The sequence below is a fragment of the Kogia breviceps genome, chromosome 1 (genome assembly GCF_026419965.1).
Source record: "Kogia breviceps isolate mKogBre1 chromosome 1, mKogBre1 haplotype 1, whole genome shotgun sequence".
Classification (NCBI taxonomy): Eukaryota; Metazoa; Chordata; class Mammalia; order Artiodactyla; family Physeteridae; genus Kogia; species Kogia breviceps.
In genome coordinates, this window is record NC_081310.1 from 8,509,037 (window position 1) to 8,534,015 (window position 24,979).

The 24,979-nt window shown below is 41.2% G+C and overlaps 2 protein-coding genes across 9 annotated transcripts in view; one reads left to right on the forward strand and one right to left on the reverse strand.

Annotated features, from left to right (window-relative positions):
• RO60 (Ro60, Y RNA binding protein) overlaps positions 1-21,424 on the reverse strand; it is a 29,804-nt gene extending 8,380 nt beyond the window's left edge. Inside the window, exons 1-7 of one of the 3 annotated variants that reach the window (XM_059041456.2) lie at positions 21,151-21,424; positions 10,562-11,161; positions 5,921-6,141; positions 4,942-5,088; positions 4,551-4,688; positions 870-986; positions 61-174 (exon numbers count right to left, since the gene is read on the reverse strand). In XM_059041456.2, the coding sequence (XP_058897439.1) occupies positions 61-174; positions 870-986; positions 4,551-4,688; positions 4,942-5,088; positions 5,921-6,141; positions 10,562-11,161; positions 21,151-21,184 (1,371 nt within the window). In that variant the 5' untranslated portion in view covers positions 21,185-21,424. Of the gene's footprint in view, positions 1-60; positions 175-869; positions 987-4,550; positions 4,689-4,941; positions 5,089-5,920; positions 6,142-9,749; positions 9,876-10,561; positions 11,162-20,273; positions 20,612-21,150 lie in introns of those variants that run through there. The other 2 variants (XM_059041466.2, XM_067027544.1) reach the window with 2 other exon arrangements.
• Positions 20,500-24,979, forward strand: part of UCHL5 (ubiquitin C-terminal hydrolase L5) — a 50,101-nt gene continuing 45,621 nt past the window's right edge. For 4 of the 6 annotated variants that reach the window (XR_010839334.1, XR_010839336.1, XM_067027548.1 and 1 more), the window contains exon 1: positions 20,515-20,848. Coding sequence is in view for 4 of the 6 variants with exons in the window: in XM_067027548.1 (XP_066883649.1) it covers positions 20,773-20,848 (76 nt within the window). In the remaining 2 variants the exon portion in view is untranslated. Of the gene's footprint in view, positions 20,849-24,979 lie in introns of all 6 variants that reach the window. The other 2 variants (XM_059041577.2, XM_059041583.2) reach the window with 2 other exon arrangements.

Here is a 24,979-nt window from a genome sequence, read left to right on the forward strand (position 1 = left end):
GAATGACATCAATAAATTTTTATATAATACACGTTAAGTAAACGTAAAAAAGTTTCTTACCTGGCTCATAGCCATTAAAACCTGTTGTAAGGTCATATCTGTAGTCACTGGACATGGTACCATTTCATCTGAAAAAGCAACTATATGAGAATCTTTTTCTGTTCGTGTGACAACCTGAAAAATTCAATGGTAGTAATTTTCAGTAGATTTGGGGGAAACAAATACAGTATCTTGAAGTTCATCTTTAAAAGAAAATACCCTATGATGCTTACTTTTATTTCTAAACTTATAATACTGTGTTTGGAAACTACACAGTAACAGTGGTATAACTTTCAAAGTACTTTCACAAACTCTTATAAAGAAACTGGTTTTCACAACAATCATCCTTTTAAAGCAAATAGAGTATATATTATTCTTCTCATTTTATTAAATAAGGAATAAACCCACAGAACAGAAGCTAAGAAGCTCGCCTATGGTTCATTTACTTGTTATTCAGCGACAGATTCAGGCTAAAACAAGTCTCCTGACTGTTATTATTAGTTCCTGCTCTTTTAACGTCTATATTCATTAATAATTTCTCTAAGCATTATCTATTTCCTTAAAAATACTGGTAATATTTAATCTGTTGTTGTAAAATTAAAATTTCTACTCTGACTTTTCTTTAGACATGCTTTTTCAGTGTACCTACAATATTGTATATACCTAAGTATAAAAGTATATACAAGTATACTCAAGTATATATATAATACTTAAAGCTTTGCTTAAAACAAGTGAAAACATAATTCTTGATCATATCCAACTTTATAGTTTTGTCCCAGGGTAAACATTTTTAGGGTGGCAAAATCCTAAATTGTCTTAGGTGTTCTCACCATGCACATTGCTGCAGCTACTGTGCTAGCGTTGAGTACACTACCCAAAACTCTTTGGCTCATAGAAGCACTGACATCAATTGCCAGTAAGAAACGCTTTCCAGCTGGCTCAACTGTCTAAAGAGAAAACAGAACCAAACAATCATTAAAAGCAATCAAAGAAATTATAAGTAGATTAAATTTCAAACGAATCACATTTACTTAAATTTCATTCAAAAGACTAAGATAAAGGGCCTGATTTTTTTTTTTTTTTTTATTTGCTGTGCACGGGCCTCTTACTGTTGGGGCCTCTCCCGTTGCGGAGCACAGGCTCCAGACGTGCAGGCTCAGTGGCCATGGCTCACGGGCCCAGCCGCTCCGCGCGGCATGTGGGATCTTCCCGGACCGGGGCACGAACCCGCGTCCCCTGTATCGGCAGGCGGACTCTCAACCACTGCGCCACCAGGAAAGCCCCAAAGGCCTGATTTTTGATTTACCAATTGACAATTACAAATGCTTAGCTTTTTCTAGAGGTAAAACAAAGGAAATAAGACGGCCTATTTAGTAATTTAAAGAAGTTATCATCTTCCTTTCTTTTTACTCTTTCCACATGAAGTAAAGTGGGAATTTCTAGCAAGAAAGTTTTTTGTGGTAAAATACAAATAACATAAAATTTACTTTTAATCATTTTTAAGTGTATAATTCAGTGGCATTAAGTACATTCAGAATGTTATGTGACCACTATTACTATCTATTTCCAGAACTTTCTCATCATCCCAAACAGAAGCTCTGTACCCATTAACAGTACTCCCCATTCCCACCTCCCTCTAGCCCTAGACAACTTCTATTTTACTTTCTTTATCCATGAATCTGCATATTCTAGAAACCTCATGAGTGGAATCATAGCATTCTTGTCCTTTTGTGTCTGGCTTATTTCACCTAGCACAGTGTTTTCAAGGTTCATTCATGTTGTAGCATCTTTCAAATTCTACTACTTTGTAAGGCTGAATACTCCACTATATGTATACAGCATATTTCGTTTATCCATTCATCTCTTGATGACTACTTGGGTCGTTTCCATCTTTTTGCTGCTGTGAATAATGCTTGTATCAACATCTATGTACAAGTATCTGTATGAGGTCCTGTTTTCAATTCTTTTGGGCATATATACAGGTGGTGGAATTGCTGGATGGCCAGAGCCACACAACTAAGTGTGAAGTGGCATCTCATTGTGGTTTTCATTTGCATTTGCCTGATGACTAATGATACTGAGCATCTTTCCATGTGCTTAACTGGCCATTTGTTTATCCTCCTTAGAGAAATGTCTGTTCAAGTACTTTGCCCATTTTTGAAATGGGTTGTTTGTACTTTTACTGTTGAGTTGTAGGAGTTATCTACATATATATTCTGGACATTAAACCCCGACAAGATAGAGGATCTGCAAATATTTTCTTTTCTGCAGGTTAACTTTTCACTCACTTGATAGTGTCCTTTGATGCACAAAAGATTTAAATTTTGATGAAGTCCAACTTATCTACTTTTTCTTTTGTTGTCTGTGCTTTTGGTATCATATCTAAGAATCTATTGCCAAACCCAATGTAATGAAGCTTTTACAATATGTCTTGTTTTAAGAGTTTTATAGTTTTAGCACTTATATGTAGGTCACTGATCCGCTTTGAGTTAAATTTTGTATGTGGTGTAAAGTAATGGTCCAACTTCATACTTTTGCATGTGGATATCCAGTTTTCCCAGCACCATTTGTTAAAGACTATCTTTTCCCCATTGAACTGTGTTGACACTCTAATCAAAATCAATTGACCATATATCTGAGAGTTTAATTCTAGGCTCTCTATTCTATTCCATTGGTCTATATGTCTCTATTTATACTACACTGTTTTGATTACTGTAGTTTTGTAGTAATTTTTGAAATCCTAAGTTTGGAAGTGTGGGTCTTCCAACTTTCTTTTCAAGATTGGGGTCCTCTAAGAGTCCATATAAATTTTAGGATGGGTTTTTCTATTTCTGCTAAACTTGCCATAGGGATTGCACTTAATCTGTAGACTGCTTTGGGTAGTATTGGCATCTTAACATTATTAAATTTTCCAAACTATGAACACAGGATGTCTTCCCATTTATTTATTTCTTCTTAAATTTCTTTCAGTACTGTTTTGCACTTTCAGTATATAAGTCTTACATTCCTTAGTTAAACTTATTCCAAAGTCTTTCATTATTATTATTATTATTATTTTGTGGTACGCGGGCCTCTCAGTCGTGGCCTCTCCTGTTGCAGAGCACAGGCTCTGGACACGCAGGCTCAGCAGCCATGGCTCACAGGCCCAGCCGCTCCGTGGCACGTGGGATCTTCCCGGACCGGGGCATGAACCTGTGTCCCCTGCATCGGCAGGCAGACTTTCAACTACTGCGCCACCAGGGAAGCCCCTTTCATTATTTTTGATGCTACTGTAAATGGAAATGTTTTCTTAACTTTGCTTTTGAACTGGTCACTGCTACTATATAGAAATACTGCTGATCTTTGCCTGTTGAATTTATATCCTGCAACTCTGCTGAATCCATTTGTTAGCTCTAGTATTGTTTTGTGGATTCTTTACGGTTTTCTGCATATAAGATCATGGCATCTGAGAACAGAGATAATTTTCAATCTGGATGCCTTTTATTTCTTTTCCTTTCCTAACTGCTAGAACTTCCAGTATATATGGAATCAAAGTGGAAAAAGTGGGCATCCTTGTCTCATTCTTAAGGGAAATGATTTCAATCTTTTACCACTGAGTATGATAGCTGTGGGTTTTTTACATATGAACTTTACCACACTGAGGAAGTTCACTTGTATTTCTAGTTTACTGAGTGTTTTTTTTTTTTTCTTTAAATCAGGAAGGGTATTGAATTTTGTCAAATGCTTTTTCTGCATCAATTGAGATATCATGTTGTCTTTTTTTTTTTTTATGGTACGCGGGCCTCTCACTGCTGTGGCCTCTCCCGTTGCGGAGCACAGGCTCCGGACGCGCAGGCCCAGCGGCCATGGCTCACGGGCTTAGTTGCTCCGCGGCATGTGGGATCTTCCCGGACCAGGGCACGAACCCGTGTCTCCTGCATCGGCAGGCGGATTCTCAACCACTGCGCCACCAGGGAAGCCCCATGTTGTCTTTTAATGTGATGTATTACATTGATTGATTTTTCTTATATTGAATGATCCTTGTATCTTGAGGATAAGTCTCACTTGTATAATCTCTTTAATCTGCTGCTGAATTTGGTTGCTAGTATTCTACTGAATAGCAAGACATTTTTAAAACCAAAACTTTTAACTTAAGGTTCTGATATAGAATTTCCATTCCTAAAAAAATTACTTCCTATCAAGACAGAAGAGATCTGCTACTGATTAATGGATAAATAGAGGACAGAGGACCAAGTCACAGGATTCCAGAGGAATGCAAACTTTTTAATTTGGTAACTTAAAACTTATCAAAATGATCTTAGGATAACTGGCTGTTGTCCAAAGGTAGAGAGAAATACTTTATTCATTAGCTTACAATGTTAATTATATATTCATTTTCACATGAACTAAGAAAAAAATGAATATCTAATCAAAAAGGTTAAACTACTAATATTATCTTTAAAATGTGTTTTTACAAAAGATATTAAATCCTAACTGGGTCTTTTGTTTTAAAATAAAAATCAAACCATTACCTTAAATGTTTTGTAAAAAGCAGCATCCAAAGCTTGCAAAATTTCTTCATCAGGGCACCACTTCAGTTTTCCTCTGAGCCCATGACCTGTTTTGTAAGTTTCCAATGCAATTAAAACATGAAATGGATGTATACGAGCCTAGAAACACAATAAAAACAGAAAGCAAATGTCAAATTCAACTGAAAAACAGTAACTATTTCTTTTAGATTTTTGTTGTTATGGCTAATAAATCTATTTCATAAAGAAAAGAGAAAAATGAGGACATATTAATCTTAGATTTAATAGTCAGTGCAACTTGGTCTCTGAATACCTAAAAAACGTGGCGACCGCATTTCCAAAATTTAGGAGCCAACTTTTTCAATTAGTAGTAGTTTACAAAGGTAATGCTTACCTTTTTTAACAGTTTTTCATTACACAGCTTTTCACATACTAAAGACACTTCTGAGTTTCCTGGTTCAAGCACTGAATTAGCAGTCATCTTTCCAAGATTCCTTAGTAATGCTGTAAGAGGCATTTCTTGTAACAAAGCCTTCCATACCTATTGCGGTAACACAGGTAGAAATATAAGGAATTAAGGGTAAATGAATATGTATAACATAGCTGTATTAATTAATAACATAGACTTTAAGGATTTCTTTTGGGGTTCAGAGCACGTTCTAAATAAAAATTTGTGTGAACTGGTCAAAGGCTCATCAAATAAAATAACTTGCTCTTTACTAGGGTAAGAAAGTGACGTATATTTTGTAAAGGAATTGCATATAAGAATTTTATTTATTTATTTTAATTAGTGAGGCAAATTAACCAGCACATTTTCTGGAGTGAAACTAATATTTATAAAATGCCAACTACATCTGGGCATTGTGTTAGGTGTTTTAAATAAACGTTAATTTTAAGATATATTTAAATTACTTTTTAAAGGAAATCCCCTGGCAGTCCAGTGGTTAGGACTCAGTACTTTCACTGCTGGGGCCCAGGTTCAATTCCTGGTTGGGGAGCTAATAAGACCCTGCAAACTGTGTGGTGGGACCAAAAAAAAAATTTTTTTTAAGTATTATTATTATTATTATTATTTTTGTGGTATGCGGGCCTCTCACTGTTGTGGCCTCTCCCGTTGCGGAGCATAGGCTCCGGACGCGCAGGCTCGGCGGCCATGGCTCACGGGCCCAGCCGCTCCGCGGCATGTGGGATCTTCCCGGACCGCGGCGCGAACCCGCGTCCCCTGCATCAGCAGGCGGACTCTCAACCACTGCGCCACCAGGGAAGCCCTAAGTATTATTTTTTAAAAGCATTACCCACAATTTATCCTTTTAATACACAGCGTAAGTTCCTCATGTTTAATCACTTGCTTTAACATATTATAATTTGCTTACCTCTTTAGACTTCAAGTGATTTGTTAGGAGATGCTCCCTAACCAGTCTGTGTTCTTCTATCAGATGAATGACTTCCAGTTCATCTTTTGTGCGCTTCACTTTCTCTACAGCCTCCAGATACTTTAATAATTTCTCAGTCTCCACAGAAAGTGCTTTTTCTTTATACATTTCATGGACCTCTTTCCAGCCCTTTGTAATATATTTGGTAACAATAGCAAGTCCTTTAACAAAATAAAGAATTAAAAAGGCATGTAGGATTATAAGGTAAAGAACAGGACATGTTATGGAGAACGCATTATGTGAAAGGCACACCTAGATACACGGGAGTTTAAACCGACATGCTACTTTCTATGATATGACAAACACATTTAAGCCAGTGGAGTCTGCTCATTTTGCCTATTCCATCAGAACTGCTTCAACAGAGACTTTGGAGGAAAAGCTCCAATATCCTAAGTCATTTCATTACTGAGCTTTTATTTATTTTTTTGAAGCACTAGCATTAGAACCTTTGGTACACAGTACCTATCTAAGGTCCACAATCTCAGAACTCACAGAAGTACAGATCTACTTCAATTAATCTCATATTCACTTGCCCCTTTAGCTGCTAAATAAATATGCATTTATAAACTGTAGAGATAAGTGGAAGTAGACAGGTAGGTAGGTAATTTGTGGTTTTTTTTAATAGCTGAGAAAGTATTACAGGCCAAACTTTTTAAAAAGGGAAAATAATGTGTTCATTTCTTCTACAATTCCTTTCAATAGTTGAAAGAGCTTTCAGTTGGGGGGCGGTGAGGAAACCTGGGTTCTAGCTTACATATTGCCAATAAATGGCTGTGTGATCTTTCTAGCCTTAGTTTCCACTTCTGTAAAAGGGGGGGAGGGGACAGACTGAATTATTAAATTCCAGTGTCTTTGGGGGAATGGTAGGTAAAGTAAATAAATGAACGAGGCCACTGATAGAAGAGAGAGTGGTTAGCACTGTGGTGAACTAAAGAGAGAATGCCCTGACAAATGTTTTAGTGAAATATTGGCTCACTGCTGCCAAAAAAAACGTATTTTCAAAAGAAGGTACAATATGGATTTTTATGTGATGTTGCAAGAGTTCATTTTTTTCTAAAATATGGTGCAGGCCAAATAAAATACATCTCTAGGGCAGATTAAGCCTATGTGCTATTTCTGAACTCTGATTTAAATAACTTGATCAAAAGTTACTAACATGCAGGAACTTCTAAGTATCGTGACTCTTGCTATCTTACAGATCTTAGTACAAAATCTTACATTGCCTTAAATGAGTTAATGTTTCATGTGAGCATGTTTTCTATTCTTTCCAACTAAAATAAAAGTTTCAGGGGCTTCCCTGGTGGTGCAGCGGTTGAGAGTCCGCCTGCCGATGCAGGGGACACGGGTTCGTGCCCCGGTCCGGGAGGATCCCACATGCCGCGGAGCGGCTGGGCCCGTGAGCCATGGACACTGACCCTGCGCGTCCGGAGCCTGTGCTCCACAATGGGAGAGGCCACAACAGTGAGAGGCCCGCGTAAAGCAAAAATAAATAAATAAATAAATAAATAAAACTTTCGGGGCTTCCCTCATGGCGCAGTGGTTACAAATCTGCCTGCCAACGCAGGGGACACAGGTTTGAGCCCTGGTCTGGGAAGATCCCACATGCCGCGGAGCAACTAAGCCCCTGTGCCACAACTACCGAACCTGTCCTTTCTAAAGCCCGAGCGCCTAGAGCCCGTGCTCCACAACAAGAGAAGCCACCACAACGAGAAGCCTGTACACTGCAATGGAGAAGCCCCCGCTCACCACAACTAGAGAAAGCCCGTGCACAGCAACGAAGACCCAACGCAGCCCAAAATAAATTAATTTATGTAAAAAAACAAAAACTTTCAGAAAGTTTGTCTTATTATTATTTTTATCTTCCTCAAGTCCTAGAATTGTGTTGGCCACACAGTAGGTACACAATAAACACCTGATTAGTTGAATCACACTTTGAATTGTTTTATCTGTTTAAATACACATTTCAGTTACTTTTTTGGTAACTTAAGAGTTTGTTTCCAAACACTAGGCTCTGAGAAGGATAAGGATCTTCTACACCTAAACATATTGCTATTATTACAAGGTTTCAAGTATGAGTTCTGCCCTCAAAAATCTAGAATTGAAGAATCCTAGCCCTCAAAAATCTAGAATTAAAGAATCCTATGTGTGGGACTAAGTTTAGGGTATATCTACTAATTTCTCAATTTATAGACCAAGAATTCAAAACCCAGAATAACTATTCGCACAAATTCAGAAACTAACTTTTCCAATTTGAACTAGCACTTAGGACCACACCACCACATAGTGTCTCAATCGACAAATAAAGCTGGATCCCTACAGCCTCCTCAAACGGGAGCAAAGATTTGAAGAAGCTTTTAAAGTTAAAAAAATTAGGCCATGAATATGTTAGGAAAAAAAAGCACAGGTACAGGGGCTTCCCTGGTGGCGCAGTGGTTGTGAGTCCTCCTGCGGATGCAGGGGACACGGGTTCGTGCCCCGGTCCGGGAAGATCCCACATGCCGCGGAACGGCTGTGCCCGTGAGCCATGGCCGCTGAGCCTGCGCTCCGCAATGGGAGAGGTCACAACAGTGAGAGGCCCGCGTACCACACACACACACAAAAAATAAGCACATGAAAAGCTGAGCTTTCGCCCAAATACATAAATTCAAATAACAAGATAAAATTTTTCATCTATCATTGGCAAAGATTAAAAAACACTGGTAAATTAGTCAGTGTTCTAACGTGGTGAAAGGGGCCACTTTCATATCCTCTGTGGATTTAGGCATTACAGAAATTATAGAAACGTTTATATTAACCAAGTTTTTTCACTGTAGTATTTTTGTAATAGTATAAAAAAACAGAAGCTACTTAACTGTCATCAGTAAGAGACTAGCTACATAAATTATATTCATATAATGGTAGACATGCAATTATTTCTACTGACCTGAAAAAAAATCAATATACTTTTAACCGAAACAAAGAAGATATATAAAATTTTTAAAAATAAAACATAGTATATACATTTAGGAAAAATCGGGAGTAATATACACCCTATGTAGAGAGATTTCTTTTGAAGGGCAGGACTACTTTCGGCACTGTGTTTTTGGGATTATCCAGCTACTTCAAAACAAGCATGTAGGGCTTCCCTGGTGGCGCAGTGGTTGGGAGTCCGCCTGCCGATGCAGGGGACACGGGTTCGTGCCCCGGTCCGGGAGGATCCCACGTGCCGCGGAGCGGCTGGGCCGGTGAGCCGTGGCCGCTGAGCCTGCGCGTCCGGAGCCTGTGCTCCGCAACGGGAGAGGCCACAACAGTGAGAGGCCCGCGTACCAAAAAAAAAAAGAACACAAGCATGTAGGGAATTCCCTGGCAGTCCCACGGCAGGACTCGTGCTTTCACTGCCGAGGGCGCAGGTTCAACCCCAGGTCAGGGAACTAAGATGCCACAAGCTGTGTGTGGAATGAGTGAATGAATGAAGGAAGGAATAAGTAAGCAAAACAAGCATGTAATTTCTAATAAAAAATAAAAATATAAACGTGTTTATATACATAAATGTTTGCAGTAATTTACTGCTTAAACTTCATTTGAAAAAGTCCATTTATAATTTAAAAAAGGGATAAATTAAGAATTACTGAGGAGATATTATGTATGAAGGTATCATTACACAAGCTATGTGGGAGGGAGGGGAGGGAACCAACACTGCCCTTTACTCCCTGCCAGGAACTGTGGAAGTATTGTAATACACACTTAACACATTTAGTCACAATAATTTTAAGAGTTATTCCTTTTCTACCTTTTGTAATAGATGAAGATACAGAAACTCAGAAAGGTTAAGTTACTTGGTGTAAGGACACAAAGTAATAAGTAGAACTGAAATTTGAACCCATCTGACGGGCTGTCTTTTCAAGTTTCACTTCTGCTGTAAAAAAAAAAAAATGTCAAATTTGGACATGTTCATTTTGTGAAAGTTCACACTTAAAATTATTCCCGTGCAAAAGTTTTTCTTATTTCCCTTCTAGGAAGGACTGAAGAGTCATTATAGACCCAACTAACTTTTCAAAAGTCTCTTCCTATAGACATAGAAAACCTGCCCCAAGTTACCATGACCCCTGGCTGACTGCGTGGAGACAACTAACGTCCTGAATTGTTAAGTTCAGCACTACTTTGGGTGGCCTTTAGGTTCCACGGAACGTATGTCCTCGGAAGACAGGGAGGGAGAAAAGGGGCTAAAGCAGTACAGCCTGGCTATCTGCCATCTATTGGCTAGGAGCCGTTTTGATTCCCACAACTTTAATCATATCCATGCCGCTTTCACAGTCCATAGTCAAGGGGGTGAGCATTCTAGTTAGCATGGTGACATTTTAAGATTTAGAATATCAAGCTGCAAATCCGTCATTTGATTCTTGATCATTAATATCTAGGTGTTTAATTCCAGGTTGGCATTAAACATATATGAATTAATCAATGTGTTCTGAGAATTAAAGGCTATTTCTAGAAAATATTACACAACTGTCTTATGTCAAATAAAAATTTGCTATTTGTTGGATATCAGCACCTCACCGCCCCCCCCCCCCCCCCGCCCCCCTGTGAAGATCTTACGCTTACCTTCACTGGAAGGTTTAAGATGCGACAATCTTAACAGATCTTTGTGAGACCAGCCATTTCTTTGTTTATATTTTGTGACGGCCAGGGCAAGGGCCATGCCACCTTTTCCATTGTACCAGTCTGCTACGGCCTTCCGGAGGGCGCGACCCCACATGCCACATTTCATGCTTTCCTTTAGATCTTTCTTAAATTGTATAAAAGTAAAGAGATGTGTAGGAATGCGACAAACTTCAGAAATAGCTTTGAAAGCGGCTTGTTTTGTGCTTATGTCGGAACACTGGGAACAAATGGCAAGGGCAAAGAGCATAGGCTCCTGCTTCGCAGTTCTGCCTTCTTGACTAAATGACTTTATTTCCTGTATCACTTCACATCCTCTGCCATCTTCAATCAATCTAATTAAAGCTTCAGCATTCTCAAGGCCCAACTTCTGTTCTTTGATAGAGTAAGTCCCACCTTCAGAACCAAAACACAAGAACCGCTGCAGCCGATTCATATCAGTGACTTGCCACACATATCCATCTTCAGAATTGGCTATCTGCTTCTCATTCAGTGGCTGCATTTGGTTTACCAATTCCTCCATTTTTCTGTCTTTTAGGAAACCTGTCGAAAAGCAAAATGTTATTTTAGCTAGAAACAAGAAAATTCTAAAAAGGAAAATTATTTATTAATCTATGCTTATTGAAATCTGCCATGAAATCTTTTAATTTAAAAATATTTCTTAAGCCCAGTAACTGGTGGTATAACGACCAGAAGCAACAGCTAAGAAGTCGCATTTTGGAGGTATAGCTTGTTGCTTCAGAGACTGAGCAGGCAGTTCAGCGTGGAGTCGAGAGGACCAGACGGAGGAGAATAAAAGGGGCAGCGATAGTCACTGACACAGACAGGGGGATGGCACTCCCTTTACTTCCTGAATAACCATGTAGACATTTTTGATTGTGTATCCAACATCTGTTCCTCCCTTCCCCCTTCTCTTATCCTCTTTCTGGTAGTAATGCCCTTCAGGGGACATTCCCCAGCCCCAAGGGATGAATCCTGATTGCTCTAAGCCAGTGGTTCTCAAACTCTGTGTGAATCAAAATTACTTGAAGTGCTAGTTAAAACACAAGATGATGGGTTCCACCCCTCCCCACCCCAAAGTTTCTTTCATAATTCAGTATGTCTGGTTGAGGCCTAAGCATTCATACTTATCACAAGTTCCCAGGTGATGCTCTCATTCCTCTTGCCATGTGACTGGTACAGGGATTGGGCAAGTATCACAACTCCCACCAGTGAGACATGACAAGTCTGCTGGTAATACCTATGAGGTTTTCTTCCTTCTTAAAAAGGGGCCTGGGCTCTTAAAAAGGAATGGTCCCCTTTCTGCCTTGACATACTCATCTGCACATGATGCCTGAAGTGCTGTCAACTATCTTGAGCCATAGGGGTGCCAGTTTAAGAAGACAAACTAATTTATAAGGATGGAAGCACCAGAAAGAAAAAAAAAAAGAAGGAATCTGTGTCATTGATACCATCAAGTTACCGCTCTACTTAGAAATGTCCTAATGTATCATAAGTATATACTTATTGTTTAAGCCATTGATAAGTTTTCTGTTACCTGTAGCTGCGAGCATGCTAACTGATTAACATCCTGTATCAACAGTGCTCATTTATAGTTATTTCATCTGTGACTACCCACATTTTCCTCCCTCCATTATCTCTGAAGCTACTAGAACTAGCTGTCTGGCAGCAATATCCCTTTTTCTCCTCCAAAGGGAGTAATCACAATCATCCACTACTTTATCAGTCCACCGCTATTCTCACTATAGGACAGCTGTTTATCTTCAGGTTTCCTGCCTGGGCCACTACAGTGCACTGGGCCTCTCTCCATGGCAAACAACCAACAAAAAATCCTCAACCAGCATTTACTGCATACTGTGTGTAAGGCATGAAAGATATTTCTGTTCCATTAAGAAGATTTTTAAAACTTTTTTTCCTGCCCTCAGGAAAATCACAGTCTATTTGATGAAGTAGAAATTTACACATAATACAAAGCAAACTGTAATCAAGTGTTTTAACAGAAAAGTGAATGAGCAGAAGAAGATAAAATAATGCTGTCTTCTCAATAATCCAGGAAGACTGAAAAACTGGCATATAAAGTTTGCGGACAGGAAGGGGTATATGAAATCTTGCTCTGTGTCTTTAAATTTTAGAAAAGGAACTAAATATACTGCAAAGAAATGTTGACAGGTAAGGTAGTAGCTTAAAGAGGAACACAGGTAAAAGATATTTTGTTTTGAAGATGATACAAGCTTGAGCATGTTTATATACTGTGGGGAAGGCTAAAGACAGAATCCTGGTGAATATTAACAATTAAAAAATAGCTAAGGAGAAAAGGGCCCCTTAAAAAAGAAAGAGAAGGAGAGGCACACAGACTTAAAATCAGGAGAGAGTGGTATTGTAGACCACAAGGAAGAGAATTTCACGGAGTGAAAGCTTGGTAATGTCAAATGCTCAGCAATCAGGTAAGGCTGAAGTTGGCAACAGGAATGCCGAGGAAAGGCAACGACAGCCGGGTGCTGCGAGAAATAGCTCGATTCTAGCGAGGTCAGGAGGGCATGCGGCGATGAAGAGACTTCACAGGTAGACTACTCTTGCACAGAAGCAAAGTTCTAAAGGGAGGGTAAGAGAGAAGGCAGGAGCTACAGGAAAAATCTTTTTACCTTTTCAGATGAGAGGACACTGAGGTTGAGGTTCAAAGTTCAATTTGGAGAGGTGAAGACAGCAGAGAAAGGGCGTAAGTGAGGGAATGAGATCCCTGAAAGAAGCTTCAGAGCACCCAGGCTGAGACTAGCCATTGACAGCAAAAGAGGCATCTCCTTCACTAAGGGTGTGGGTAACGATCCGTGTGAGGGAGAAAGAGGAGTAAAGACATTGAGGGAGTTCTCAATGCGGGGAAATTGGGTGAGTAAGGGAGCAATGAAAGATTGGGTCTCAGAGGGGGAACACACAATGGTGCAGAGATAAGTGCTGGGAAGAAAGCCTCACATTTTGAATGTGACTGAGGGGGACAGTGATTTGAATTGTGCTGGAAACAGCAGTGTCGATATTCCAAATAAAGCTCTGACATAAAGTAGTTTATGTCAGTGCAGGCCTAGTCTTCAGGTGGTGTCAGAGACAAAATGATCATATTATATTAGTCATTATGGACTGATTTATAGTGACTGAGTACAGCACAGGCTGAAACTCCTGGTGCAGTGGATGTTGCTTTTTCTATGTATTCGTACCTCCTTTTCAATATGGCATTAACCTCTGCCTTTCCATCCAAAAAGGCTAAGAGCCTTCTCAAAGATTGATAACATTAATTGCTAATTCCAGTAGAAATTTTTTGACATTGCTGGCCTCTCCTTTAGATTTAACAAAACACACTCTCTCTGGTGTTACTTCAACCTGGCTATTCCTGCTTATTAGTCGTATTTGTTAAATGAATAATTTTGAGAAGACATTCAATTATCAGATTATATACTACACCAGTTTTCCTGCACCAACGCCCAAGTGGTGAGATTTCAAGGTTCCAATATAAACATCAAAACCCCCTGCTCTCCAAGTTCTTTCCCTTATATTATTCTTTGTGAGCATGTCCAGCTAACATCAATGGTTCCCTTGAGAAAAGGGACCAGGCCTTATTTGTGTATCCCTCCTCTAGAACACCATTTTTAAGTAATTCCTAATATATATTTAAGGATAACTAAGCAGTATTAAAGTTGATTTTCTGAACCATTTTTCTAAGTATCATGCATGACTGGCTTTTCTTTCCTGTAACACATTTACTTTAAAAATAAGTCTCAATGCATGCAATTAAAAACATAATTTAAGCCTTTAACATAAATTCTGTAATCAGGATAAAATAATTAATGCACTACATGCAGGTAATAGAAATACAATTAAGAAAAATAAAACATGAAAAAGTTACAAAGAGAAAGTAATGAGTACTGAGTAAAAATGTCACCTGAGAACAGTATTTCTCTGTAAGTTCTTCTAATATGTTTAATATTAGGTATTCAAGTATCTTTTGTAAAGCAAGCAGAAAAATGAACTTTTAATCTAGAGAGGATGCCTAAAAAAGAAATCCCTAAATGTAATCCTTGTAATCCCTATTATAAGAAATAAATTATTTATTCATAGCTGTACCAATGGAATCTTTCCTTGCATGTTACATTTTATTAATGACAACCCTGACCACACACCCTTTCGATACTTCTGCAGGAGAAATTTTCACCTTTTCATATGCTTCTGTGAACATGCTTTCCAGAGTGCAACATAAAACTGTGGATCAGATCACATCATTAACAGTTACGGCACCTCTCTACTTGCTTATGTAGATTTACCTGAGTCAAATTTTTAGAGTGAAATATAAAAAACAGAATGGCAGCATGTTCCAAGCTGCTCTCTTTGTCACTGAGCGCTGAAATACAAATTAACTTTAAAACTGGCTAGGTGATAAGACATAGTGGTATAATAAAGCATATCTGGTTTTTGTGGGAGATACAGACTACTCCGTGTAAAACAGGCTACAAGGATGTAGAGTACAACATGGGGAATATAGCCAAATTTTGTAATAACTATAAATGGAGTGTAACCTTGAAAAATTGTATAAAAAAAAAAAAGAAAAAAGAAGAATATCTGATTTTTGTCCATGGTTCTCACAGGGCTTCACATACCACTTTGGGTTTATATCCAAAAAAAACAAAAACCCTAGCTCGAAAAGATACATGCACCCAATGTTCACAGCAGCGTTACTTACAATTGCCAAGGTATGGAAGCAACCTCAGTGTCCATCAACAGATGAATGAATAAATAAGATGTGGTATATGCATATACAATGGAATACTACTCAGCTATAAAAAAGAATGAAATTTTGCCATTTGCCACAACATGGATGGACTTGGAGGGCATTATACTCAGTGAAATAAGTCAGACAGAGAAAGACAAATACTCTATGGTATCACTTACATGCAGAATCTAAAAAATACAACAAACTGGTGAATAAAACAAAAAAGAAGCAGACTCACAGATACAGAGAACAAACTAGTGGTTACAGTGGGGAGAAGGAAGAGGGAAGGGGTAGAGGATTAAAAAAAAGGGTTATTTTGGGATTATATGAAATCATATGTGTGAAACTTCTGAAAACTGTAAAGCACTATAGAATTTAAAGAATCTTTTATTCAATTTAAAGAGTAATAGGGCTTCCCTGGTGGCGCAGTGGTTGAGAGTCCGCCTGCCGATGCAGGGGACACAGGTTTGTGCCCCGGTCCGGGAAGATCCCACATGCGGAGCGACTGGGCCCCTGAGCCATGGCCGCTTAGCCTGAGCATCCGGAGCCTGTGCTCCGCAACGGGAGAGGCCACAGCAGTGAGAGGCCCGCGTACGGCAAAAAAAAAAAAAAAAAGAGTTAAGAATAAAAAAAAACTCTTGCAATATCCTGATGGGAGTGTCTTTTTTATGCTAATGAGGTGACTCATTTTGGGTCTTTGGATTGCTTCCAGTTGGGGGTCACCATAAAGACCAATCATCTGATTAGAAGGTTGGAACTTTAGGCCAGATCAACCTCCCAGGAGGGAAGGAAGGCAGGTGACTGACGTCAACCACAGGGTCAATGAATTAATCAATCATGCCTAGTCATGAACCCCCATATACAAACTCTGGACATCAAAGTACAGCGGAGGGACTTTCCTGGTGGTCCAGTGGTAAAGAATCCACCTTGCAATGTAAGGGACACGGGTTTGATCCCTGGTCAGGAAACTAAGATCCCTCATGCTGCGGGGCAACTAAACCTGCGCGCCACACTACTGAGCCCGAGTGCCGCAAACTACAGAGCCCACTCGCTCTGGAACCCACATGCCACAACTAGAGAGGTCTGAGAGCCACAATGAAGAGCCTACACGCCCCAACGAAAGATCCTACATGCCTCAATGAGGATCCCACATGCCGCAACTAAGACCCGACACAGCCAAAAATAACTAAAATAAAATAAATAAATAATAAATAAATCTTAAAAAAAAAAAAAGTTCAGCAGAGACTCCCAGTTGGTGAACACTGATGTGCTGGGACAGTGATGTGCCAGGATTCTACAAACAGAAGGAATCCCTCCATTGCCTCCAGATGTTGGCCTGCGTGTGTCTTCCATTTGGCTGTTCCTGAGTTGCATCCTTTATAATAAAACTGTAATCATAAGGATGGTGCTTTTAGGGAGTTGAGTCTGACCCTGAGCGCATTGTGGGAAGCCTAGTTGAGTGGACTGGGACCTTATTTGAAGCTGTTGTCTGAAGTTAAAGACAATCTGTTTGGGATCCTGCCCTTTCACTTGGGGGGAATCTGATGCTAACTCTGGAACTGAACTGAGTTGATCTCAAAATACAGACACCAAAGGTGTAAGTGACAAAAGAAAAAAAACAATAGACTGGACTTCATCAGAATTTAAAACTGTTTCAAAAGACACCACAAAGCAAGCAAAAAAGACATCCCATGGAATGGGAGAAAATAGTTGCAAATCATACATATGATAAGAAATGTGTCTAATATACAAAGAACTCATAACTAAATAATAAAATGATAAATAACCCAATTAAAAAATAGGCAAAGAATCTATATAGGTATGTCTTCAAAGAAGGTATACAAATGGCCAACAAACACAAAAATGGATGCTGAATATCACTGGTCATCAGGGAAATGCAAATCAAAACTGCAGTGAGATACCACTTCACACCTACTAGAATGGCAAGAATCAAAATGACAATAATAAGTGTTGGCGAGGATTTGGAGAAATTAGAACCTTCATATACTGCTAGTGAAATGTAAAATGTTGCATCATATAATATCTCTATATTTAACCTTTTGAGGACCTGCTACATTGTTCTCTAAAGTGGTAAGGGGTTTCTTTAGGGGTGATGAAAATGTTCTGAAATTAGATAGTGGTGATGGTTACACAACTCTGTGAATATACTAAAACCCACTGAGTGTGATGTGTGAATTCTAACTCAAAAATCTGTTATTAAAAAAAAATTTAAAATTGGCTAGGTGAAATATATATGGAAAGTTATTTAAATAGATAAGCATTTAAGTGATATTTAACCCCACATTTTTTATATTTGTCTTTAGAAAGAAATTTGAGATACACACAGACATACATATACAGGACCTTAATTTCTTCCTTCCCCAAATGTCATCAGCCCCCTTCTCAAAGCTTAAGCTCCAGTGTCAGTGGTTTAGAAGGCAGTTGGGCAGTGGGTGAGGTCAAAGCCTGGTCATCACTTAATCCACTCCTGAATAATCAAGTGTTGTAAATCCAGATTAACAAACAAACAAACAAAAGATAGTTAATTCTTCTTTCAGCTGGCCTGACCTATTCGGTGCTCTTAAAGCAACACCCCTCCAAGGAAATGTAATACAGCTAAAGTTGTATTAAACGTCTATAAATCAAAATTTTGAGAAGAAATCAAACAGATCACAATATGATTAAAAGCACGGCCACACTCTGAAATTGGTTGTGGATATTTTATACATTGCCCACTTCGCTTTTTCCTAATTTTGAATGCAAAATCAGTGAATGGCAGTAATACGCAGCATGCAATAGCACTAGTTCTGCTTCTTATTCGCTGGAACTAGAACATCTATAGTAACTTTTAACAGTGCTAATAATATATTACTTCTAAGGACTCCTATATTCTTCTTTTTTTTTTGCGGTACGCGAGCCTCTCACTGTTGTGGCCTCTCCCGTTGTGGGGCACAGGCTCCAGACGCTCAGGCTCAGCGGCCACGGCTCACGGGCCCAGCCGCTCCGCGGCACGTGGGATCCTCCCGGACCGGGGCACGAACCCGTGTCCCCTGCATCGGCAGGCGGACTCTCAACCACTGCGCCACCAGGGAAACCCTCCTATATTCTTCTTGAATGAATGTACACATCTAAATATCTTTCCCAAGTCTCTTGATCATTTGTCACTTGAAAAGGCTCCCTTTCATCCCGAGAGGTCAAACAAGTTTGCAGCTTATTCCTTTTTAAATGGAGTCAAAGCTGACTTACATCTATGAGAGCAAGGCAGTTTGAAAGAAATAATACTGCAAACACGGCGGTCACAAGTTCAGATAGCTGTATCACTCAGACTGGTAAACGGACATGAGCGAATCAAGTCAAGGGTGATGCAATAAAAAGTGGTGAGGAACTGGAGCAGACATGACAGCATGACCCCCCGAAGGCATACACCTTTTAGCCAGCTGGTCGCCATGCAGTCTGGGCCTCATATTGCCAGATCTTCTCATTTTTCTCAAAAACTCAGAAATCTGGATTTTTAGGTGACCTCTTAGGATTAAATGTTAACATAATTAAAGAAATTTGACACACACGTCCCCCACCCCCATTCTGATTACTTACTGGTCGTTTCAAGGGCTAAACTTTCAGTTTGGTCTTTCTACAATAGGCACCATGTTCAGTTGGGTATCAAATGTTAGTTTTGATGTATTCAATAGTTACTTAGCACCAAAAACATTTTCAAGTTCATAGCAATATTGCAGACTAAGAAAATACGGCAAATTCCTGCAAACAGCTTTGGACTCTGATGACACTCATTCTAGGCATGGTTTATAAGGAAATAAGGCTAGACTCCTGTGCCTCACAGGCTTTCCCATTTAAGTATATTTAACAGAACAGATACCTCTCCTGCCCCCCACCAGCCTGAAGACACAGTCTCCCAGGGACAAACTTCAAGAAAGTTTCCAAACAAAAAAATTTTTTTTAATCTAACCCTTGACATAAATTTTAGCTTCTACTCCATAATATAACCACGGTTGTTTTCATATAAAAGCTGTGCCACTGTTTCTCTCAGTAAAATGTATCATGTTTATTTCGTAGCTTCACATAGTCCTACAGAACAAGGTTCCCTTATTCCAGGGCACAGGTCCTCCTGCTTGAGAAGCAAAGAATCCGAGTTCTACCAAGTAAAGCTTTTTTTTTTTTTTTTTTTTTTTCTGGAAGCCAAGGGCCCTTCTTGGAAGTCAGAGCTTTACAGAGTGATCCATAAACACTACTACTCTGAAAGATTTTAGTTTTAACATTACTATTCTGCAAGGGCCTGGTATGAGGTTTCGTGATTTAGTGAAGACAGCCATTTTTGGTTTAACGCATCTTTTAGTCTTAGGACAATTACAAATATTTTCAGATTAACACACTGCATTTTTCAACCTCATGTGCCTTGGAGGCATAGCGCCCCTTTACACTTGTCTATCAGCCCCACCGACGACAGGACGGATCTTCTCCTGTCCCTCGTCATTCCCTCCAGGACAAATTCGTCCTCGGTCTTCTCACAAAGATCCTTCTTCCCGAAGCCCAGATGCCGGGCAACGCCTCTCGGCGCAGCAGCGGCGGGAGGAGGAAACGGAGGAGAAGGAAGGGGAGGAGGAAAGCGGGCCCCTGGGACGCCGGCCTGCGGGAAGCACCGCGAGTACAAGCGGGAGCGATCCCGGCTTCGGGAAGCGCCCGGCCCAACAGAGGTGTCGGTCCAGCCACCCAGGCCGGCAGGGCACGGAGGTGGGGCGGGAGACGGGTCGGCGCAGCGTCTGCTTCGGCCTCGGCCGCGGGGATGCGGGGTGAGGGCCACAGAGGACCGGCCGGACCTTGCGCGTCCCCGGCGCCTCTCAGACCGCACAAAGGGCCCCGGCCACCGGCCGCCCGCGGTGTCCTCACCTGTGCCCGGCGGCCGACGCTCCGAAGCCGCCGCGCCACCGGGAGAAGCGCTGCGCCACGCCGCCGAAAGACGACGCGCCTCAGCCTGAGGGGTGGCAACTGCTCCGACTCCGCCGCCCGAGTCTCCCGGTTCGGCTCCCGGGAACGAGCCCCGCCCCCCCGGGCGTGCCCCGCCCCCGCCCCAGACTGGCGAGAGTCCCGGATGTTCCCTCCTCCGGCGCCCCAAATCCCGCCCTTACTCGGCGGCCCTGGCCCCTTGGAATCGGCTCCGGGTCCTGCGCGGCCCAGAAAGAGTTTCGCCGTCTCTTGGGTGGCTAGAGCGTCCTCCCGCGCTCTGTCGCGCTGCAGGTGACGGCGCCCGGAGGCTGTCGGGAAGTAGGCGGGGTGACGTGACGTTGACGAGCCAGCGGCGGGTTTGCAGAGCTCAGTGGCCAGAGGCGGCTGGATTGTGGGGGGTGCTGGAGCCGGAGGTGGAGCGGGGCGGCGTGTGGCCGGGGCCATGACGGGCAATGCTGGGGAGTGGTGCCTCATGGAAAGCGACCCCGGGGTCTTCACCGAGCTCATTAAAGGATTCGGTGAGAGCCAAGGGGACCGTCCTGGGCCGGGGGTCACGGGAGGAGGCCTGAGCTGGGTATGGAGTGCTTCCCTGCGGCCGCCGCCGCCCAGCGTCTGAAGGGAGGCGACTCTCTAATCCTGGAGTCGGGGAGGGGGAAAGGCAGGGCTCCGGTCCCTCCTTGGTCCCGGCCAGTCGCGTTTCCGTGGTGATCTGAGAGCCACACCGCGAGGGCAGGAGCGTGTCCCCGGGACTCGGCGCTCCAGTACTAGCTTCACTGACCTGAGCCCCCGCCCCGGTTCCCACCCCTCCCTCTTTACGTACCGATTCTTCCCTTTCCACCATGGGGCGCCCCCATTCCGGGCAGGGGTGCCCAGGTGTGTGTCTCAGGCCATCGGTGCTACAGGAAAAGTCGGGTGCGCCTTGTCGAGGGTGGGGTGTCCAAGGCCCAAGCCACCCTGGAACCTGACATTCGAGTTATTCGGAGCAGAACCCTTCGAGTGTGTGACCAGCCTTGCGAACGTCCGCACAGGCTGGCCGCGTGGGACGCACGGACCACCTCGCTCGTTCTGCTCGTTTTGTGGCTTCCGGGAAGTGTGCTTTCTCCAGCTTGTGCTTCAGAGGCCACATGCTTGCCTCGTAATTTCCTCCTGACTCTGTTCCTCATCTCTGGTACCAAGTAACCAACATATTTGACTTTGTACCCTTCCCTGTCCCTGCAGCTCTTCTTTGGCAGTAAGTTTATTTTTATCTGTTAAATTTTCTCAAGTATTAATTTTAGCTATTATGTTAAAACTTGTCCTTGAGGTGGAAATTCAACATTGATATAGATAACTGTTTGTTGTACGTAACTGACTGTTTGGATATCATGTATCGGGCATATATTGTTTACCTGTTGTATCTGACACATTGGTAGGTTTTGGGTATTTTTAATGTGAATAAAGCATGACTGCTGTTCTAAAGAACTGACAAGCAAATTATAATACGGCATATCAACTGCTACATTAGAGTAGGTACGCACAGGTCGTGGAAGAGCACAGGCAGAGAGAAAGGCATAAACAGTAGTGGTGGTAAAGTATATGACTTAGGGAGCAACTGGGAAAGGGACTAAAACATAAGGTAACAGACTAAGGGAGTGTTTAAATCCGAAGCTGAAAAGATAAACTGAGGCCAGATTGTGTGCCATGTTGTGTAGTGTGGATTGCCCCGGAGTCCCTGGGGACTTAACTGTCAAAGATATTTCAAGGCTGAAATGATATCTTTATAATTTAAAAGATTTATTACTTCTAGTGTGCAGGGTAGATTGGAATGAAGTAAGAGAAGCTAGAAGCCTCTTAAAATGGTCAGAATTTGAGATGATTGGCTCCACACATAATGTAGTGATTTGGAGAGGAGGAGGTAGATTCGATAATGTTTGCTATATTTAAATCCACAGGACTGTTAACTGCTGGGATGTAGGGAAAAAGAGGTGACAGTGACTCTAGTTTCTAGCTTGGGAGACTGGTGAAGTACAAGTACAAGAGAGGAGTAGGCTTGATGGACAAGAAAGTGGGTTCAGCTTCGGACATACACTGAGTTTGAGATGTCTGCAGGTTTTAGCCATAAACTTTACCTTCAAAACCTTAACTGTTTTGACATGTTAGAGTTAACCTTAAGAAACGTTGTATCAGGCCAATTTGTTTATTTTAAAATTAGTCCATTCTGTTAATAGCTTTTGCTCTAATTTCATATGTGCAGAAAACTTGGAATTGAAAATGATTTAAATAAAAGCATGCATAAGAGACTGCCATGGAACTGCACCTTCTGTACCTGCAGAAATGAAAACTGAAGCTATAATTATTAGACTGGTTTAATTAACAGAAGAAGAACTTTGCAAAAAAAGTTAAATGATAGTAGTTGTATATCACCGTCAGATGCTTCAAAGAGGCTGAGTTTTTTCCAATCGTTTTCTTTTTTCCTCATTCAATTTATGGATTTTAAAAACCTTTGGAAGTTTATTCTTTCAGAATTGAAACATCTTATTGTATTATGAATGCTATTGTAGATTTAAGTTTCTTCATTGAAGGAGAAATTATTTGTGAATTCAGTGAATATATCAAAATTTTGGTGGAATATAACATCATGGTAAAACAAAGTTCTTATTAATTTAAGAAACTGATGGAGCAGAACTATACTTTTTTTTTTTTTTTTTTTTGTGGTATGCAGGCCTCTCACTGTTGTGGCCTCTCCCGCTGCGGAGCACAGGCTCCGGACGCACAGGCTCAGTGGCCATGGCTCACGGGCCCAGCTGCTCCGTGGCATGTGGGATCTTCCCGGACCGGGGCACGAACCCGTGTCCCCTGCATTGGCAGGCGGATTCTCAACCACTGCGTCACCAGGGAAGCCCAGAACTATATACTTTTAATTGGTACAATGCATACATAATTCATAAATGCAGCAAAACAAACTAGGATAGTCTACTAATGAAAAATAGAGGCTATATATTTCTGCTTCCAGCCAAGATAGAGTAACAGGAACTGGATTTACTACAACAAATCAGTGACCTCAGCTTTCCCTTCAAGAAACTAGAAAAAGATGAGTAAATTAAACCTAAAGTAAGCAGATAAAAGGAAGTAATAGAGATCAGAGTTGAAATTAGTAAAACAGAAAAGAGAAAAATAGTGGAGAAAGTCAATGAAACCAAAAGCTGGTTTCTCAAAGATCAATAAAATGCATAAACCTCTAGTCAGACTGATCAGAAGAAAGAGAGGAGACACATGACCAATATTAGGAATAAGAGAGATGACATCACTACAGATTCTACGGATTTTTTAAAAAAAATAAATAGTTTTTTGGCTGCATTGGGTCTTCGTTGCTGCGTGTGGGCTTTCTCTAGTTGCGGCAAGTGGGGGCTACTCTTCGTTGCAGTGCGCGGGCTTCTCATTGCAGTGGCTTCTCTTGTTGAGAAGCACAGGCTCTGGGCGTGAGGGCTTCAGTAGTTGTGGCATGTGGGCTCAGTAGTTGTGGCTCACGGGCTCAAGATTGTGGGCTCAGTATCGTGGCTTATGGGCTCTAGATCACAGGCTCAGTAGTTGTGGCTTGCAGGCTCTAGATCACAGGCTCAGTAGTTGTGGCTCACGGGCTTAGTTGCTCCGCGGCATGTGGGATCTTCCCGGACCAGGGCTCGAATCCGTGTCCCCTGCGTTGGCAGGAGGATTCTTAACCACTGCACCACCAGGGAAGTCCCAGATTCTACAGATATTAAAAGGATAAGTGAATATTTTAATAAATATTTATGCAAATAAATTTGACAACTTGGATGACATGTACAGATTCCTTTAAAGGTGCAAATTACCAAAGTCCACTCGAGAGGTAATAAACAAACAGTAGAGCCTTATGCTCTATCATGCCTTATTAAAGAAAGTGAAATTGTAATGTAAAATTTTCCCGCAAAGAAAACTCTAGCCAAAATGGCTTCACTCATAAATTCTGTCAAATATTTAAGGGATAAGGAATACCATTTCTACACAAGCTTTTCCAAAGACATTGGAGAGGAGGAAATACTCCCCAACCCATTTTCTGAAGGTCAACATTATCCTAACGCCCAAACCAGACAAAGACATTATAAGAAGAGGAAACTGCAGACCCATATCCACCATCAGCATAGATGCAGAAGTTCTAAACAAAATATTAGCAAATCAAATCCAATAGACAATATATCATGATTGAGAGGGGTTTATCCCGGGAATTCAGGGTTGGTTTAACATTTGAGATTTACACCATATTAAACTAAACAAGAAAAACCATACAATTAGATTATCTCAGTAATTGCAGAAGGCATTTGAGAAAATCCAGCATCTGTTAAGAATTATGAAGTGTGAGATTTTACCCTGCTAGCCAGCTGACAAATGGGCCTGCCACTATTTTATAGATGCTGGCAGACAGCTTCAGCTTTACAGCTAAAGGATTGTGTTACTCATGGCACAGTAGGCAACAGGAGGTTCATGTTTGCATTGGTTCCCTTGTCCTTTAGGTCCATAGAAGTGGAGGTAGATGCGGCATGCGTGAGTTTCTGTCATAGCTGAGAAACCCGCAGCCTGAGGGAGCTCCCGACGTTAAACGAGGCTGCTAGCAAACTTGCCCCACCTTCAGCTCCAGGGAGCTACTGTTATTA